This window comes from Choloepus didactylus, chromosome 9, assembly GCF_015220235.1.
Source record: "Choloepus didactylus isolate mChoDid1 chromosome 9, mChoDid1.pri, whole genome shotgun sequence".
Lineage (NCBI taxonomy): Eukaryota > Metazoa > Chordata > Mammalia > Pilosa > Megalonychidae > Choloepus > Choloepus didactylus.
In genome coordinates this window covers 45,307,785-45,328,316 of record NC_051315.1, presented here as the reverse complement: position 1 = coordinate 45,328,316, position 20,532 = coordinate 45,307,785, and the positions used below count along the sequence as shown (strand labels likewise).

At 39.1% G+C, this 20,532-nt stretch overlaps 1 protein-coding gene across 1 annotated transcript in view; it reads right to left on the bottom strand.

Annotated features, from left to right (window-relative positions):
- The window catches only part of GALNT5 (polypeptide N-acetylgalactosaminyltransferase 5), a 46,310-nt gene that overhangs the window by 10,941 nt on the left and 14,837 nt on the right, over positions 1–20,532 (bottom strand). Inside the window, exons 2-7 of the mRNA XM_037850376.1 lie at positions 18,458–18,624; positions 16,720–16,839; positions 8,467–8,602; positions 5,727–5,846; positions 3,117–3,234; positions 1,812–2,135 (exon numbers count right to left, since the gene is read on the bottom strand). Coding sequence (XP_037706304.1) covers positions 1,812–2,135; positions 3,117–3,234; positions 5,727–5,846; positions 8,467–8,602; positions 16,720–16,839; positions 18,458–18,624 — 985 coding nt within the window. The remainder of the gene's footprint in view (positions 1–1,811; positions 2,136–3,116; positions 3,235–5,726; positions 5,847–8,466; positions 8,603–16,719; positions 16,840–18,457; positions 18,625–20,532) is intronic.

Here is a 20,532-nt window from a genome sequence, read left to right as displayed (position 1 = left end):
GAAGAAAGCAATGCACTGAAATCATTTAAAGATATTTTCTGCATTTTGATGTATTATAGTAGGCTGTTTTATTATTAGAGCTCTTCAAAAATTCTGTGGGAATGCTTTCATACAAGTTAGTGGTGTGGAGGAGGCAAAAAGTAGTTTTATAGTTCCCTCTGGTGGTTAAACTTTAGTAACGCTCTCACTGAAGTTCTGAATTGCTAGGACGAGAAAAAAATTACTACGGTGGGAATCTCTCTTGTTTTCCTGCTCAGGAGGTAGAATTAAAAAAATATAAATTTATTTTGCAGATGTATTTGATACGTTATTAATTGAGTGGTGTCTAAATCCAAGGTGTCCTTTCTAATGAATTTCCTAGGAAAAAATATGTTGGTAGCACTTGATATAACTGCTATTATGACTATAAAAATGGTGATTTTATAATACACTATTATATTCAGTCAGCTCACATATACTTATTTATCCAGTTGAATTTCAGAAAAACAGAAAAAAATTGCCAACTAGTTTCCTCTCTTTCATACTCTTTCAGGATTTCCCTAATGCATCAAGGGAATGGGTTCACTAAACCCTTATCGAAAGGAAATTTGTGATTTGTTTTGTACCATCCATGTTCTAGGGACAATGAATAAATTAGACCCACAAAGAGCAGGCTTATGATGTCAAGTCTGAACACTTCTTGAATGAAGCAACAGGAAATGGAAAAAAAAATTAAACACTGGAATATTTGCAAGTAAAAATGAAATGAGAAACAAAATAATAAAAGATCAGAAGTAAACATGACTGAAGAAAAGCTCTAGGTCAAGACTTGAACTTCATCTCTAAATCTCTTACGTGGTCAATGTCCTAATGTCTTGTCATCCTCTTCAAATTAAGCCTCACTCCTAGAATGGGTTTTTAAATAGCTTACTTCTAGTTTCTTCTCTTCCTTGATTTCTTCTTGGCTTTTTTACTCCAGCCAACCTATCTGACTTGGCTTCTTCCTTTTTTGTACCTTCCTCTGTGCTCTGGAATTTTTTCTGCTTTTCTCTGATGATTTCTGTTATTTTTGACCTTTCTTTGAAATCTTGAAAAGCTTAAATTATGTCATCTCATTGCTTAACACTGAGCAATAACTTCCCAGTACATTCAGCAAGGCAAAAGGAAAGAAAGGAAATCATTACTCTACCTACAAAGACTTGAGTGGCCTGGCTCCTGCCTCCCCCTCTACTTTCACTTGGTGCCACTCTTTCCTCCTCCACACCCCTAGAATCATACTCATCCTCCACCCCCAGTTCTCAAGTGCCCCAAATTTCCTCAGATTTCTTTTGCATGAGCTGCATCCTCTGCCTAGACTCATCTTTATAGTTTGGCCGATACTTTGTCTTTCAGGCCTTGGCTTCAGGCTCCTTAGAGAGGCCTTCTCAACCACTCTCATTTAGGACGGATCACTTGCAGCCTGTTCTCTAAATGAGAACTGTTCTATTTTATATTTACACTTTACTTACTTCTTTGTTTATTATCTGTCATCTTTATTCAACTTTAAGCTCCACATGGAAGGGATCAAGTCTATTGTATTCATTATTGAATAATCCAGTTCTGAAATATTGCCTGTTGATGTTCAGTTAATACTTGAACATCATCTCCTGAAAGCCTTCCTCAAGTTGACTTATATTTAATCCTCAACCATGCGTTGTCCCATCTGCACTCATACATGGTGCTTACAATAATTTGTCCTCTTCCACACATTTTTGAAACAGTTTTTGCATCTCAGTTTTATGGAGCAAGATTTAAACTGCAGCTTGCACTTACCACACCACCAGCTCACTTACCACACCACCAGCTCTCACAATGGGGGCTTTCAAGTCGGGAAAAACATTGTCCAAGTACCACTTGAAGCTTTTGCATTTCAGTTTCTTTCGCAGTTCCCGCTGTTGGGTGAGGTTTCCGACATCTAAACTTTGGTCTATGAGGTGATCCCCATGGCCATAGAACAGCTCCTTGTATTCGTCAAGCCAGACCTCAGCAACCCGCACCAAATTCCGCTCCACTGTCTTCATCCGGTCTTTGGGGAAAGAATATGGATTGTCATTTCTGAATATGTGGCCCACTCGCGAACAGGGAATGATCTCGATTTCTCCACCACACATCCACACCTGGAACAGTTTGATGATAAGCGTCTATTATCAAATGATTGTCCACAGATCATGCACAATTAGCAATGACAAGAAAAGATCTGGTGACTTTTTTTCCCTGTTTGAAGTAGTACTCTCAACCTCTAAAGCACTTTTTAAAATAGGAAATTAACTTCAACAGGTTTCTTTCTTTTATATTGCTCTGTACTATCTTGAAGTTAATAAAATATTTTTCCCTTCCTACCGTGCTATGGAACTTTTTGTTCCTAAAGAAATTTTCACAGAATCCCAACACAGAAAATATGTAACATGGGTTTCTTTGGTTGAATCAGAGAAAAAAATATGGATTTCCATTTGTTCAGCCTCCCCTACTCATGTCTTGTGAAGATCCACAAGTCTCAAAGACCATTTTTCTTAGATCAGGGGCTCCAAAGTTACCTCTCATGTAATATATACTACTTGACTCCTTACGAAAGCAGTTATTTTTCAGATGCTGCTGCTGAAGTTGTCTTAGAAGTTAATCGATGATTGTATAATTACCCCCAGTCATATGAAGTTTCCAAAAGAGCATCATTAATGGATACAACTGGACTGTTGATGTCCTGCTCTAGAGACAATTTTTATACTTCTGTCACTTGTGCTCTCCAAGGTGACCCTTTACTGAATGACTCCATTACCTCCAGTATCCTAGAGAGATGTTCTAAGAGACTCATTTTCTGTCAATTGTAAATCTCAAAGCATTTTACCCTGAATGGCAGAAAGTTATTCTCTCCATTTTTAGATACAGAAATGGTGTTGTGAAATATTAGGGAATGCTCATAAATTTGATTCACCTAAATTCAAAATTCAATCTGGGATATGAAAACATCAAGCCAGAGACCCTAACACTTCTGTGGGATTCCCTTCCAAATGTAGTCACCTACATGATCATCTTGAATGAAGTCATTTAAAAAAATGAAAAGCTCTTAATCGTAAAGAGAGTTTGAGAAACATTAGTGATACCTTGAATGAGAGCTCCATATTTTCTCCACCCCAAACATCAAGCCCAGGGTCGTATGTTCCAAGTTCAAAAAAGTAATTTTTATCAATTGAAAATAATCCTCCTGCCATGACGGGACACCTACAAAAAGAAAAATTTGGTTTTTAAACTTGCCTTTCATGGGAGCTCAATTTTTAAAGAGTGGGTCTCCTTGTACAGTTGTGACAGAGCATGGAGGCATTTCAGAACAGCTACTACTTGCAGGTGATGGAATAGCAAATACCACTTAAGTGACAAGTTCCTTGGCTCAGGGTGACAGAGTTTAATTAGAGTCAGCAAAGATGGGGCCTGGGAACTGGGATTCTAATTTGTCCTTTACTCTCTGACATAAACCCTCTGGAGATGTTATTTTTAACAACATTTATTTAGTACTAATGGGGTGCTGAGCACTGTTCTAAATATTTTGTATATATTAACTCAGACATCACAAAAAACCCTGTGAAAACATAGTATTATTATGAAGAAACTGCAATACAGACAAAGTAAGAAACTTGCTCAAGGTCACAGATGAGTATGTTGTACATCTGAGGTTCAAACTTAGGCAGTCTTAGTTTATAATGTAAAAATGAGGAAACACAGACCCAAAGAGGTTAAGCAACTTCTCTGAGCACACACTTCTAGTAAGTTGCAGAGTGGAGATTCAAACCCATAGAGTTTGACTCTAGAGCCTTTGCTCATGGAGGATAGAAACTACTTTTTCGCCGGGAGTTAGACAAGGCAATAACCAACTTCCCATGGCAGTCACTACTGAGCCAGCCCAGAATGGTCTGTATGGAGCGCCTGCCCTGTGTCTGAGGTACACTGCAATCACTAGTGTAAGGTAATTCTTGCCCCACACCTACTCCTCCCACAGCTTTTGCACATATTCTATCTGTACCCCAAATATCCTTATCAGGTTATCCAGAATGCATTCTCTTCATAACATTAAGTATAATCTGAACTGAACCACCATAATGGCCCTCAAAATGGAAGCCTAAAAAAAGCAAAGCCATTCTTTAGGTATGGGATTTGAGCAAGAGTGTTAGATCCAGGCAGATATGAGTTTGAATCCCATTTTCTTCTTTTATTAGCTGTGCTCTTTGGGAAAATTACTTAATTCTCTAGAGTCTCAATTTCCTTATACCCCTAAGGAGAACATTACCACATCTTCCTAGGGTAATTGTGAGGATTAAATGTCTGAATAAATAGTAGGACTCCTACTTCACTCCCTAGAGATATCAATTCTTAAGGTGTCGGTCGCATCAGGCAAGGAAGGGTGCATTATTTGTTGAGGGGTAAGTTCACGGTGAGCACGCTACAATGCACAGTCTGGGCTCTGGCTTTCTCTTGAAACTTGCTGGCCTGTGTCTGCTCCAGTTCTCTGTTTAGCAAGGAAGCTTCTGGACTCCTGCTGCTCTGCCTGTGGCTGGCTGCGTGCTTGACCTACAGGTCTAGACTCTAGGGAAAGTAATAGGAAGTCACCTACATTAACTTAAGGTCTAAGTTGTAGTCTTCAATATAGCTTCTCCAGCAATTAAGCAAAAATTTTAATTCATATTCAGCTCTGTGTCTATTTCTCAATTAATTCACAGAAGTTGCCACCCCTTCTATGGTGGGGGTGGGGGGATGGGGGTGGGTGCTAGGATTAGACTCTAAAAGAAAACCCTAACAGTAACTATTATTATATTTCTATTATCATGATTTACTCTTTTACTTCTTACTCCTGTTTACTTTAATATTATGTATCTATTATAGCTTCCATGCAGCACATTCAGCTACAGTTAATTCTTGTTATTTGCAGTAGTTATAGTCTATAAAGTCACTGTGAACACTGAATTAGCAATACTGAACAATTGCTCCTAGGGGAAATACAGGGTTAGGTTCCTGCAAATTTGTGATTACAACATTTTGGTCAACCGAGCAGTATATGACCTTGCTCTATGCGTATTTCTGTCTAAAGACACCTTACATTATATATACCATTGATTCATTGATGTTGAACTCATGGCCAACAACACTATAACTCATGCTCGAATGAAGCTTATCTAACACACAGTTTCTCCTTCAGGCACATCACTGCCTTCCTGTACTTAGAAACACTGGACGGCACTTTGGCACTAGGCTTAGGGGCCATTTTAAACATGAAATCACCAACAAAAAGCAAAAAAATGAGAAAAAAATTGGCACTAAATATCCCATGAAAAGGAAACATGTTTTCAGTAGGCACACTGAAACAAGAAGGCAGAGCGAATTTTAGGGAATAGGTGAATCTGCAAATACAAAATCCTTGAATAAGGAGGATCAACTATATTTTGTGTTTCATAGCTTATAAACTCTCAGTAAACAGAAATAGTGCTAGTGAATTTTTCTGGGTTCAGGACTGAATGGTGTGCATTTAAGAAATGACTTTTGGTAGGGGGAGGATAAATTCTCAGGAAAATTTTGTTTTGTTTTTGGTCTTCTATTGCTAGAACTGCCATTTTTGATGTTCTGTAGAGTGACAGGATACAGCTGTCTTGTGGAATTGCTTTTTATGTCTTTTTTTTTTTTTTAAAGATACATGACTGCTTCCTAGTCAAATTGCACACACTTACCTTATTACATCAGTTTCTTTAATTCTGTTTTTTGCAATGACATCTGGAGGAATTGTTCTCCAACCAAAGTTCATGGGCCACACAAAGATGCCTCTTTGAAAGTTGTCCACTGTCATGTAACTAATTCAGGAAAGCAAAAAAAAGTGCTGCTTGAGACCATACATGTTTTCATATTCTTCATCAACCCAACTCAGTGTCTCTTTCAAATAAATGAAACAAGTGAATACGTAGATGACTTTAAAACTCCACAAAATTTAAATAACAGTTCAAGAAGTTTATGAGTACAATTTGTGTTAGTGACTAATTGGCTGAATTGCTTTTTTTGGGGGGGATAAGCTTTTTCTGTTCCTTTTTGTTTGTTTGTTAAGGGTTCAGCCCAATGAGTTGTTTTATTTTTTCTTAGGAGAAGTTGTGGGTTTACAGAACAATCTTGCATAAAATACAGGTTTCCTATACACTACACTCTTATGAACACCTTGCATTGGTGTGGTACATTTGTTACAATTGATAAAAGCATATTTTTATTACAGCACTATTAACCATAGTCCATGGTTTAACTTAGGGTTTACTGTTTCTGTTGTAAAGTTCCATGGATTTTCTTTAAAATTTTTATTCTAGTAACTATACACAACCTAAAATTTCCCCTTTTAACCACGTTCAAATATATAATTCAGTACTGTTAAATAAGCCCACAATGTTGTGCTACCATTGCCACTACCCATTACCAAAACTTTTCCATCTCCCCAAACAGAACTCTGTACCAATTAATTTCTGACTCCATGAATTTGCATATTCTAATTATTTCATATAAGTGAAATCATACAATATTTGTTGTTTTGTTTCTGGCTCTTTTCACTTTTTGTAATTCTTTTTTCTTTCTACTCCTCAGCCTGACTCATTTCAATTGTCTTGTCTTCAAGTTTGTTGATTCTTTCTTCTGCCAGTTCCAATCTGCTGTGGAAACCCATCTGGGAATTTTTCATTTCAGTTATTGTGTTCTTCAACTGCAGTTATTCTGTTTGATTCCTTTTAAAATTTTGATCTCTTTATTGAGATTCACATATTGTTCATTTATTGTTTTCCTGATATCCTTGAGTTCTTTCTCTGTATTTTCCTTCATCTAATTGAGCATATTAAAGCTCATTTTTTTTTTTTTAAGACTTTGTCCAGTATTTTCGTAGTTTGGTCTTCTTCAATGACATTTTCTGGATTTTTATCCTCTTCCTTTGGATGGACCATCATTTACTGTTTCTTTGTCTTGTGATGCTTTGTTGCACACTGAACATTTTAAAATGTTCCCTCTGGAACTTATTTCCTGAGATGTCTGTTTCTTGAGTTTTTAACCAGCTGGTGATATGACAGGGATTTTCTTGAGTGTCAGCCCTCCTATCAGGAAGGCCCACCCAAGGTAAATGCAAAGCACAGGGTCCCCCCTCTTTTCTCGGCCTATGTCTTATCCCGGGCTTGTGCTTGTTAGTGACCTTAGGATTTCCCCCATATATAGGAGTTTGAGTGCCCCCTCTACTTCCCAGGAAACAGAACTTTTCCCTTTCCCAGATGTTCCACTGCTGGACTTATAGCATGTAAGCCTTTACCCCAGGCCATCTGCCTCAATTGTTTCTTACACTGCTTTTACTGTCTCAAGCTGCTTTTGCCTGGAGTGCAAATTCTGGGAGGGGTGCCCACCAGAGAGGAGTTTCCCAAGTCATTCTTTCCTAGCTGGAACAAGGCCTGGGATCTACAAAGGGAGCACCAGCTGGCTCCAAACTGTCCTGGGGAGGTGTTGAGGGAGGGACCAGGATGGGCACCAGGAGCTTCTTCCATGGCTCCCAAAGCTGCACTTTCTTGGCTTGGTAACTGTCCAGCAAATGCAGCCCTTCAGCTGTCCTCCCTGCTCTGATGAAGTGTGCCATCTCTAAGTCTCCTCCACCACCTCAGTCTGGGGCAGGTCGGAAGAATAGCTGCCCTCAGAGCTGGGCCCCAGCATTCCACATTAGCTAATCAAAAACTGTGATCAGCGATTGGCCCATGTCTACCCTGCATCTTGGGGAAGTGGACTGGATGCTCCTTTCTGACTCTGGTATCAAGGGAGCTGGACCCCATTGCTGCCTCCAGGAAGAGGGGGGATGGGAGACGATAACCACCACAAGGAGAGAGTAATTACTGGTATTTACTGCAATTTGCCAGCCTCTTCCTCCTGCTCTTCCCTGGATGCTGTACAGTGTTCTACTGGACTCCATAGTTTAAAAATAGTTGATTCAGACAGTTCCCGACTGTCATATGGTTGTTCTGTGGAGGGACTGATTCCTAGGGCTTCCTACTCTGCCATCTTCCCACAATCCTCTTAGGATTGCTTGTTTTTAACTTGTAGTTTTCCTTTAATAATATTCTGGCCATTTTTGAGGGAAAAAACAGGAGCACGTATATGATTCCAACATAAAGAAAAACTAACCTTGAGGAAAATAAATATTTTTGGATTCAACTGAATATAAAGAGGAAAGAACTGGGCAGGGAGTATTAGGTTTTGCTGGTATTTAGGTTGAGAATTTGTGGTGACCAAATAAACTATTTAATTTATCTGCTCTGATTCCAAGATATCTGTCATGGCTATCAATTCATTTAGTGGTTGTACATTTCTTACACCTACAAAGACGCATACATTAGGAGAATGACCTATACCTTCTGCTTCTGGTGCTAAAAGGCTTGCTTAGAAGTAGCTTGTGGAATATGATAATATTACCTCATATCCTTATCGTTGATGACTTCAATTACTGGACAGGCCACTTTTTTTCTACTTAAATAAACTCTCTCCAGAAGAGGTTCCAACCAACCAACGTTACATTCCACGTGAGAATCTAAGAATGTCAACACATCACCTAGAGAGCCAAAAAAATAAAATGAAATCATTTGAAAGTGCAATATACTGAGTGCATGTCCTTCATGTTCAAAGTTGTTAGGGATTTCCCCAGAAACGTGGTTGTAAAGGCAGTCGTCTTTTCTTCTCACTGAACTCTTACTTCCTATAGTTTCATTCTACAATGAAATGGAAGAAATTTTATTCACTAGGAATCCTGTGAGGCAAGCATCATTTATTTTTAGATAAAATTGATAAGCCACTTACAATGAGTAGTAAGGCTCTGAAGGCAATACTTACTCTTAAGGTAGTTGCTAAAATCTATTATTTTAAGGATAATAGGTGGTTGGGACTTTGTTTTACAGGAAACCAGGGGAAGTTCAAGATCACAAATTTGACCTTAGGAATGATGAAGGGGATACAGTGCCCCAAAGAGTTTAGAAGAAATTAGAGCAAGGAATCAGCAAGAGGAGTGGGTACTGTTTAAATGGTTACAGAAAAAAAGAAAAGAAACTTGGAGACCAGAAATGTTTAAGAATTTTTTTTTCTGTTAGTTGTATGAAATAACCTTCTTTCTCTCCCCATTGAAAACCTCAGAAAGCATCTGCATTGCTCCAAAGGCTTAAGTGAGTATATGTGTGTGGAGGGAGTGACTAATAACCTACAATAATCAGTTGTCAAATATTAAGTGCTTACTTTATGCCAGACACTGTTCTAAGCATTCTACATGGCTGCTTTATTAAATCCTTAAAATAAACCTACAGTATAGGTGTAATTTTTATTCCCAGTGAAGGAAACCAGAATTGTAAAACAAACAAGTGGAAGCATGATATTAGGAAATAGGTAGTTCATTCCACAGCCTGAATTCCTTAAAAAATAAAATAAAATAAAATAAAATAAAATAAAAAGGCAAGCCAGAAAGAGGCAGAACTGGGTATGGGAAGGCTTAGAATAAAACTAGAATACAGCATCAGATAAAGAACAAGGTGAGAATAGGTATCTGGATGATAGATCATTAACCACCAAAATCCATAAACTACCTCTCAATGAGTGGAATTCTCCTTTTAACAACTATCTCAGCAACAATGAAATTTTTGTGTGAGGATAAAGGGCCTGACCTTAGCCACAGTCTTTGGAGAAGGGGGTCGGGGTGGGCAGGACATGTTCTTGAGTAGTCTGTAAACAGAGCAAGGCTGTACTAGGCGTAAGGCCCTCTCCAGTCCCCTGTTCTTGGAGATAGCAGCTACATCTTCTGATCATGTTGGAGGAGTCCTATTTCCAGGGAATTGAAGCTTTTGATCATGAAAGGCTGTTGTCTCCTAAGGGTGTCCTCTTGCACAGCCCTCTCCCTTGTTGTGGGAAGGCTCATAGGAGGTCAACTAGATGTATAGGGTATGTGTGGCCTGCTAAGGTTCTGCTTGGCTAGTGGTATAGTAGATGCTAAAAATAATCTCCTTGCTCTCACTACTCCTACTCCTGGTCCAAGCAGAACCAGGGTTTAAAGAGCAGTCTCTGCTAGACCAGACCATCTTTCCCTGTCCCGGCAGCAGCCTGATAGGGTGGAAAAACCCTGGATTGACTTCCTCAGTCCTCAGTGGGAGCAGAGGTGGGTCCTGAGACCTGCATTCACTCCCTGCCTGGCCCAGAGAGCCAAAAGGATCACTGGTGCCAGGACCTACCGGAAGCAGCATCTTCCCCAAACATGGTCCAGGATTTATATTATGTTTTATCTGGGGGGAGGAGAGAACTTGGCTATGCATGAATGTCATTGCTCCACTTTCAGACATTTAATTTTAAAATCAGTTTTCGGGACTGTGCTGTGTAAGAAAACAAGGCATTGTATGTGTAGCTGACTCTTAGTGGTCTTTCTCATTTGTGGTAGATATTGTCTGCGCCTGATCCTGAAAGGCTGTAAGGCGTAATGAAATGAGCTTGAGATTTGAAGTCACATGGAACTGTCTTCAATCCCAGCTCTGGTTTTATTAACCATATTGGATAAGTTACTAAACCTCTTTGAGCCTTACCATACAAGGGTATTTCTAAGATCTGCCTAATACTTAAAGTCTCAGTAAATGGCTAGTATTAATTACCATTTTTCAGTAAGTGTTTAAGCTCTCCCCTAGAATAATTAACTAATCTTGATTGGCACCTGGTGGTTTTTTCTGTTTCCTAAGAGCAAGCCTCAGTAAAGCCGAATTTCTTGCAGATGAGTTTCTTTGCAATTTTTTTTAAAAAAGCTTTTTATTGTAGTTACAAATATACAGCTCAAAATTTCCCATATTAACTACATTCAATTGTACAATTCAGTAGTATCAGTTATATTCATGTATTATGCTACCATCACTGACACCCACTCCCCCAACTTTTTCATCACTTCAAACAGAAACTCTGCATCCATTAAGCTATAATTCACTCTTTCTGCCCTACTCCTCCTCCCCCATGTCCCCAACAACCTATAAACTACTATCTGTCTCTATGAAGTACACTTCTTCTAAGTACTTCATGTAAGTGAGATCATGCAATATTTTTTGTGTGTGTGTCCGGCTGATATCACTCAACATGATGTCTTCAAGGTTCATCCACGTTGTCACCTGTATCAGAACTTCATTCCTTTTTAATGGCTGAATAATATTCCATTGTATGCATAAACCACATTTTATTTATCCATTCATCTGTTCATAGACATTTGGGTTGCTTCCACATTTTGGCTTTTGTGAACAATGCTGCTATGAACATTGGTGTACAAATCTCTGTTCAAGTTTCTGCTTTCAATTCTTTTGGGTATATACCAAGAAGTGGGATTGCTGGATCACATGGTAATTGTATTTTCAACTTTCGAAGAACCACCAAACTGATTTCCACAGTGGCTGCACCACTCTTAAGTGCCATGGACAATGTATATAGGTTCCCATTTCTCCTCATCCTTGTCAACACTTATTATTTCCTGTTGTTGTTTTTTTTTAAATAACAGCGATCCTAATGGGTGTGAAGTAGTATCTCATTGTGGTTTTTATTTGCATTTCCCTAATGGTTAATGATGTTGAACATTTTTTCATATGCTTATTGGCAATTTGTATATCTTCTTTGGGAAAATATTCAAGTCTTTTGCCCATTTAAAAAATTGTTTTTTGTCTTTTTGTAAATGCATTATAAATGCTCTATATATGTTCTGGATATTAAGCCTTTATCTGACATATGTTTTACAACTATTTTCTCCTGTTCTGTTGGATTTCATTTCACTTTCTTGATAATGTACCCTGATTTAAAAAATATTCTTAATTTTTATGAAGTCTAATTTCTCTATTGTTTCTTTTTTGCTCATGCTTTTGGTCATGTTTAAGAATCTATTATCAATTCCAAGTTCTGAAGTCTGTCCCTATGTTATCTTCTAAGAGTTTTACAGTTTTAACTCTCATACTTAGGCCATTGATCCATTTTGCTTAATTTTCTGGTTAATTTTTGCATATGGATATTGAGTTTTCTCAGCAAAATTTTTTGAGGAGAATGATATTTCCCTGTTGCATGTACTTAGCACACTTGTAACAACCAATTGGCCATAGATGTATGGGTCTATTTCTGGACTTTCAATTCTGTTCCATTTTATCCTGTCCATTTTATCCATTTTTTTCTATTTTTTGCTTGTGTTTTTTGGTGTCATATCTAAGAAATCCCCTTTTTTCCCCTATGGCCAACCCAAAGCTGCTCAATATGTCAGATAGCTTTGGCTCCCTGTTGAGCATGGACCCTAGCATGGGATACTGATGCCAGCAAACGTTAGCGCTGGAACGTGGTGCTTAGGATTCCTAAAGAGAAATGGACCCAGCTCACCATTTAACTTTACATAATGATTTGTAAGTAATGCTAAGGAAACACCCGTGTTATCTGCAGGAGAAACAGGTTGTAGAACTTTACAGAAGATTGTCCAATGTTGCTCGTCAGGAGACCACTTAGTTGGCCAGGAGCTAGATGACACTTTTTGTTCAGATACATACAGTTAGCCAACTGATTTTCTGTAAGGCCCATTTTGCTAAATGTCACGTCATGAAGGAAATGAGAATCTGATCTTTTACTTTGATTCTCAAGAGCGAACTTTTTGTTTGTTTAACAGTTTTACTCATACACCATGCAATCTAAAATAGCGTACTTTTGAACACTGATCTGTTGAGACTGCAGGCTTAACGAGAGCTTTAGGGGTCACCTGAGAGGTAGATATAGAGAAGAGTTCTCAGGAGGGCAATAACTGGATCAGTCCGTTCAACACTGGCACCAGATCTAGGTGGTCTGCTCTTTTTTTTTTTTTTTTGTGCCCCACCTATTACATCTCATTTTAATGCTGTTGCCTTCATATGGGGAATTTTCCTCGATATTCATTGCCCCTGTATTCCCCTCAAATTTTCAAATCCTACTGGTTCCTCTCTACCTCCTCATGCATGGTAAGCATCTGTCTGGACCTGATCTGTTTTGCTTGAATCTGATTCAGATAGAGAACTTATCCTGCCCTGGAATCTGAATGAGTAATGGATGTTGTTAATGGTAAAAGAACTTATTGTTTTGCTCATTATTATTTTATAGAAGACTCTTAGACTGTCAAAGAATCTGACAATTTTGGACCAAAATGAGACTACTTCTATTTCCACCTGCCCTTGGATTGCTGATCTCATCCTTTGCCGGTTGCATTCCTTCCCTTTTCTCTGAATCCTACAGGGTAAATCTTCAGAGAACAATAGCTCTAAAGGTCGGTCAGATTCTGGATCTGAATTCTTATCTTTAATTTCTTTGTCTGGCTCAGGCATTCTGGAGAAAATGTCTGCCCAGGAATCTTTGCTGACCTTCAACTACAGGACTCTTCAGGCTCAGAGTGTTCTCCTGCCTACTTCTACTCCCCCGGGAGATGCCAAGGGGAATTTGAGAGGACCCACCAGCCTGGCCAGCCCCGCTCAATGCCAGTCTCTGAATTATATCCTTGACTAACAGTGGTACAGAATCCTGAATCCCTCTGGCTTCCCCAAAGGGGTGTGGCACACTTCAGGTAAGTTTGATGTCCATAGACAAGGCTGCGGCTAACTCCACCAAGATATAACCTTCTGATCTCTCCAATCTCTCAGGCAGGGGCTCTCCACTAATACTGTTCCAGGTGTGGAACACAGACCCTGCTGTCTATAGGGAGAGGCAAATAGAAATTGAGAGCAAATGTTTTGAAATTTTATATCAGTCTGCCACAGCAATTTATTGTCTATTTGACTACACATCCACACCTACACACAAACATATAAAAAATAAAAATGGGCTTGTGTTTTATAAATCTTTGGGTTTTTTCCCCCCATTTCGTTTTTAGGTAATTCATTTTTATTACAATTTAAAGGTGCAGGTCAGCAAAAAATTGGAAGTTAGAAAAAAAAGTCCTTCACAGATAGCTGAGCATTAGATAGCAACAAGCAATTAAGATGCACCTAGCTGGAATTTTCAAACTGAGAGCTGTGAACCCTTTTTGGGTCATTAAACCAATTTAGTGGGATTAGGTTGTGGCCAGAATTTTAAAAATAAATAGAATAGAAAAGACATGGAATCCACTACACATGTTACTTGGTGAAACATCTACTGTAGTTATATAAGTAACTTACATATGTACTGGGTTGTAATGAAAAATTTATTTCTTAACATGGGTCATGGTCAACATATTATGAAGTTACAACACCAAACTGAGATAATTTGCTCAAGGTTGCTAATGAATGTCTGAGAAACGAATTTACATTTTTACACAATCCAACTCCAGAGGAATTATTTTATGGTTTTCAGTACAAGCCCTGGAGCAGGTCAGTGGGGCAAATGCTTTTGAACCAGTTGATCACACCACAGCCTCCTATGTTGCCTACTATTTGGACTCTTCTGGAGTCCATTAGTAGCATGCTTTCTGCTCTGTGTAGGCAGAGAGAAATGTTTTACAAGCAGCACCTTCTATGTTCTGCATTTATCAACTTTCTCCACACGGATGACTAATTGTCATCTCAAACTTATTTGGACACAATCTGAACTCAGTTGTAACCCTGCACCCAACTCTTCCATTATGGTCCTGCCATGCACCCAGTTGCTCAGATACCCATCCTAGGGATCATCTTTGATTCCTGTCATTCTTACTCTACCCATCCAATCTGATGGCATGCCCTGCAGGCTTCACGTCCAAAATGAATTCTGAATCTGACCACTTCCTTCATCTGCCCTTGCACTTCACTAGTTCATGTTTCCTGGACAAGTACAATAGCCTCCTAATTGGTCCCTATGCCTTTCTCATAGCCCTAATATCCATTCTCCACAGAGTGTACAAAGTAAGCTTTAAAAAAAGTAAATCAGATAGTTTTACTCCCTTATTTAATGTCTTCCATTGCTTCACATCATACCAAGAATAATGCCTATACTCCCTAAGTGACAAACTTTACAAAAGCCTGCCTTTGCCCCCTTCTCTCTAAATGAATTGCCCACCATTCTCCCCCATGATCAACACCCATCAGCCATAATGGCCTTATGTCTTTACCATGAATATTCTAAGCTTATTTCTACATCAGGGCATTTGCACCTGTTCCCTCTGCCTGGGATGGTCTTCACCCATATCTCAGTTCAAAAGTTACCTACTTGGATTAGTTATTTACCATAATATTTTTGCATCATTCATGGATCATTACTCTCCAAAGAAATTTAAGCATTGAATGCCATTTAATTTTTCTGAATGCAGTTCATCATTACTAATTTTAAGCTGTCACCACAATGTCAAATTTGGTGTGATGTGTTTGTTGACAACTTAAAATAATGATGCTAAAGAGAGCAAGATTGTTAGCAAACCAATGGGATAATCAGAGCTCTAAATCTGGGGTCTAATTACAAGGGAGTGAAACACAGTAGAGCAGATAATTCAGAATCAGAACATGCTTGCATGTAAGCTGGTGAAGATAGGCAATGCCATGTCTTACAGGGACAGAAGGGTGGCTAAATGTTTAGTGGCTGCATTGTGTAGTAGATAAGATTGTTGACTCTAGAACCAGGGTGTTCGGCTTACAATCCTGGCTACACCACTTACTATCTGGGAGACCTTGGGTAAGCCATAACCTCACTGTGTCTCCATATCCTCATTTTTAAAATGGGAAAAATGATTATCCCTACATCCTAGAGTTATTGTGAGAGTAAAGTTGGTTAATACAGAGAGTGCTTAGAATGAAAATGGTACCTTACCTGGTATATAGTAAGTTCTGTATAAAGTAGCTATTATTACAAGGGCACACAGGTATTTCCAAAGAAGGATGTTAAAACGAACCAAAATGTTGTTGATGTTACTTTTAGAATACTCACAGAGAGAGAAGATTTACTCCTCCCACTCACCTACCAGTTCCCACACAGGAAGGGAAGAGGAGGGGAAATGAAGGTATATTGCCCTTTGGGAAGGCAGAAAGGGTTATACGAAGAAGGCAAAAAGAGACATAGGCAAAAGAAGAGACATTGGTGGGGGACAGGGATTCAAGAATTAATAGATCCTGAAGTCCTCAAATACCAATGGGGTCAGGTAAAATGTGAGACTATTTAAACCCCCCAAATAATAATGCTGGTAATATATACATTGAATATTTTTTTAAGCCTTAAGTCTGTAGGTGGAGTAGAGGTGGCCAGAGGAGGGAGAAAGGAAGGAAGAGAAAGAAAGAGGAAGAAAGGAAGGAAGGAAGGAAGGAAGGAAGGAAGAAAAGGGAGGAAGAGAGGGAAAGAGGAAGAGAGGGGGAGAAGGGAGGCAAGCATATAAAAGATATTTTATGAGTGAGGAAACTTGAACAAGAGCACATATTAGGTGATATTATTAAATTAATGTTAATTTACTTAGGTATGGAAGTTTTGCTTATGAACAAGAATGTCTTTATTCTTAGAAGCCAGCTAAAGTACTTATGGATGCAGTGTTACATATCTGTAAATTCCTTTCAAAGGCTCAGAAAATAAAGTGTTTGTGTATAAAACGTGTGTGTGTGTAGGGGAATGTTAACAATTGACAAATTTAAGTGATGGATATAAGGAGTTCATTTTACCATTCTTTCAAGTTTGCTGCAGGTTTGAAACAATTAAAATTAAAACAAAAATGTAACCCAAAGAAAATGAGTAGCTTCTTACCTGTTGCATTCTGTGCCCCCGCCAGCCGGGCCCTTATTAAGCCATGTCTCTCTTTGAGGCGAAGTATCCGAACTTTTGGAAACTGAGACATGTATTTATCCAACTTATCTTTTAGGTAGTCTATATCAGAGCAGAGAGAAACAAGGAAACACTATGATCACCTAAGTCCAGAAGTGCCTTTCCAATGTCAAATTCCAAATTTTCTGCCTTGGTCCATGATTTTATTTATTTCATTTTCTTGGATGGATTTTGTTTGGGTTCAATACTCTAAGCTGACTGATTTTCCAAATCCCAAGTCCTTTGTGTCAGTGTTGCCAAGTTACAAGGAGAGCTCACCTTTTTTGAGTATTTGCCAGGGTAGATACAGATTTATCCTGAGACAAATGAAGCTCAGGCTTCTGGCTCCCCACGTGCAAAGGCCCTTTCTAAGACCCAGGGAAAAGGCTTGACAAAGTGCGCAAATTGTAAGATTTACAATATAAACATATTGTAATTACAATTGGTTAAGGCTACTGCCACTTCCCACTCCCAACATCCCCTCCCTCATACCTCCTCTCCCTTATTGGGTGGCCACGGGGGAATCCAGTTAAATAAGCTTTTTGGAGGGTTTTGTGGTATATATGTGGATGGTCACTTCTGTGCATAATTAAGCTATTGATAGCTGTCCCAGGTAAGAATGGCTCCCAGGAACACTTCTGCCAATCACTTTCCTACTAATTTTGTATTTGTTTGCATTCTTTTTCTTATAGACTCTGAAAACTGTATAAGCTCCAGGTTACACAAAATCTACATGTGCCTCTCATAAAGGGAATATTGTCTACTTGGTAACTGGATACTATTTCTGTTTATGCTCTCAAGGCCACTCAAAATTTTCAATCAGTTCTCCTCGGGCACATCAGTGCTCCTTGAGCTCCGTGTGATTCTGTTAGGAACTTGGAGTCTAATGAAACTGGCTCATGTCCCTGTGGTCACAGACCAAGGCTAAGCTTTCCTCTTAAGGTTACCATCTCTTCTACCATTTTGTAAAATTTTCTGAAGTGGGCTGCATTTGGGGCATTCATAATATGTGAGGTCATGGGGTCTATGGGACCATCTACATACACGAGTTTTTCTACAACTCAAGGAGTGAGATTCTTCGATGCAATAAACAAAATCAAATGAAACACCATGGGGCATTCTACCTCTGAACTTTGTTGGAGTCTCATCTCTCAGGTCCTATTGGCAATTTGTCATCTTAACACTTAACATAACATGCATTGCTCTTGGGGAACAAACCACAGGCCTTTCATTTCTTTGTTTACCTTTCCTTTTTACCAGTAGGAAAGGCATCCCGCTAATTGTGGGATACTTGCCTATTAGATTCCATACAAGGGTGTCTGTGCAATCATATAGAACATCCTCTGGTGTCTGGCACTTCAGAGCACTCATTTCCAAGGAGAAGGAGCAGCAGTTAGAAAACCACTCCTGCATGGCTTGGGGGAAGTGTTGCAGCTGAGTGGGCACCTGAGGCAGCCAGCTAACCAAGGACCCAGGATGATGGCTAGAGCCAACGCTTTACATACCATAGATGCTCAGTCATATGCCTCTAGGGCACCACCTGAAACAGTGATTTGGCATTTGTCAAATGTTTATGCTTCATCAAATAACCCTGTGATTTTCCATCCAAATTGCCATTGTCTCATATCAAATCTTGATTTTTTTTTCATTTTTCAGGAGAAACACTATGTGTTTTTCTTACCTTTGGTGCTGAAGTCATCCACCAACAGAATCTCCTTGATGAGGTGTGGAGGAGAACGATTGAGGACGCTGTGAACAGACCTCAGGAGAGTGGACCACACCTCATCCACAAAGCACATGATGACGCTGGTCGTGGGGAGGCTATTGTGGACGAGCTGCTGTGCGCACCTGGATGGGGACACAAGCAGAGCATGAGGGATGTGCTAACAAGTTCCACATCATGGTTTTAAAAGTCATACGGTAGGGTTATGTGTCTATATATGTGCATGTGCTTATATATATATGTGAGTATATACATAATATATATATATATTTTTATATATATTATATATCTATAATCTTGATGATGATTCTATCAAGTCCTTTTCTTGGGGGTGGGGTACAAGTGGGGGAATGTTCCAGCAAAATAAAAGAGCAGAGGTAGAATAACCAGTACCAGTAGTTACCACAAAAAGACTAGCAACTCTAGACACAAGAACCTCCTGTGGAAGCATCATGCTGTAGCAGAGCAAGGGCTTTGTAGGTGATGAGATCCCATTTGAATCCCACCTCCAATATTTCTCTGATCTTTATGCATTGATACCTTACTTAATAGCTCTGTGCCTCAGTATTTTCAGCTTTAAAATGAGGTTGTGGTTTCTATTTTACTATCCCTAGCCCCAGAAAATCAATTCAAGAGATCTGTCTCAGATTTGAGAATTTGTATCTTAAAAGCAAAACCAAAAGAAAAAATAAAAGAATGAAGTTAATTGTTAATTGGCCAGTTTGGGAACCTGAGCTCTAAGACAAATTTGACTTATTCTCTTTACAATTTTTTATAATCTTAAAAAAATAGAAGGTAAAGTTAAAAAAAACAAACAAACAAAAAAAAAAAAAGGAGAAAAGTATGCAGAGCCCCCTTGAGGAGCTGGTGGAGAATGCAGGGATGTTGGGCTTTCCCACCTCGATGGTTGCTGATGTGCTCACAGACATAGGGGACTGGTGGTTTGATGGGCTGAGCCCTCTACCACAGGACTTGCCCTTGGGAAGACGGTTGCTGCAAAGGAGAGGCTAGGCCTCCCTATAATTGTGCCTAAGAGCCTTCTCCCGAATGCCTCTTTGTTGCTCAGATGTGGCCCTCTCTCTCTAGCTAAGCCAACTTGAAAAGTGAAATCACTGCCCTCCCCCCTACGTGGGATCAGACACCCAGGGGAGTGAATCTCCCTGGTAACATGGAATATGACTCCCGGGGAAGAATCTAGACCCGGCATCGTGGGATGGAGAACATCTTCTTGACCAAAAGGGGGAAATGAAAGGAAATGAAATAAGCTTCAGTGGCAGAAAGATTCCAAAACGAGTCGAGAGGTCACTCTGGTGGGCACTCTTATGCACAATATAGACAACCCTTTTTAGGTTCTAATGAATTGGGGTGGCTGGCGGTAGATACCTGAAACTATCGAACTACAACCCAGAACACAGGAATCTTGAAGATGATTGTATTAAACTGTAGCTTATGAGGGGGTGACAATGGGATTGGGAAAGCCATAAGGACCACACTTCCCTTTGTCTAGTTTATGGATGGATGAGTAGAAAAATGGGGGAAGGAAACAAACAAACAAACAGACAAAGGTACCCAGTGTTCTTTTTTACTTTAATTGCTCTTTTTTACTTTAATTATTATTCTTGTTATTTTTGTGTGTGTGGTAATGAAGGTGTCAGGGATTGATTTTGGTGATGAATGCACAACTATGTAATGGTACTGTGAACAATCGAATGTATGATTTGTTTTGTATGTCTGAGTGGTATGTGAATATGTCTCAATAAAATTAATATTTAAAAAAAATAATAAAAAAAATAGAGGGCTGATAGGCGCAGGACCTGAATCTTCAGTGGACATAAAAGCAAAATAACACTTTTATTGGTCTAGTTATCAGGCAAATAATGTTAACATAACAAAGCAGGCTTCCTAAACTAATTTGACTCAACAGAAGGGATTGATGAATTGACATACATAAACATTGTGGGATATTCCTGACTTCGCTTCATGGCTGTATTAGTTTCCTGTGGCTGCTATAACAAATCACCACAAACTTGTAG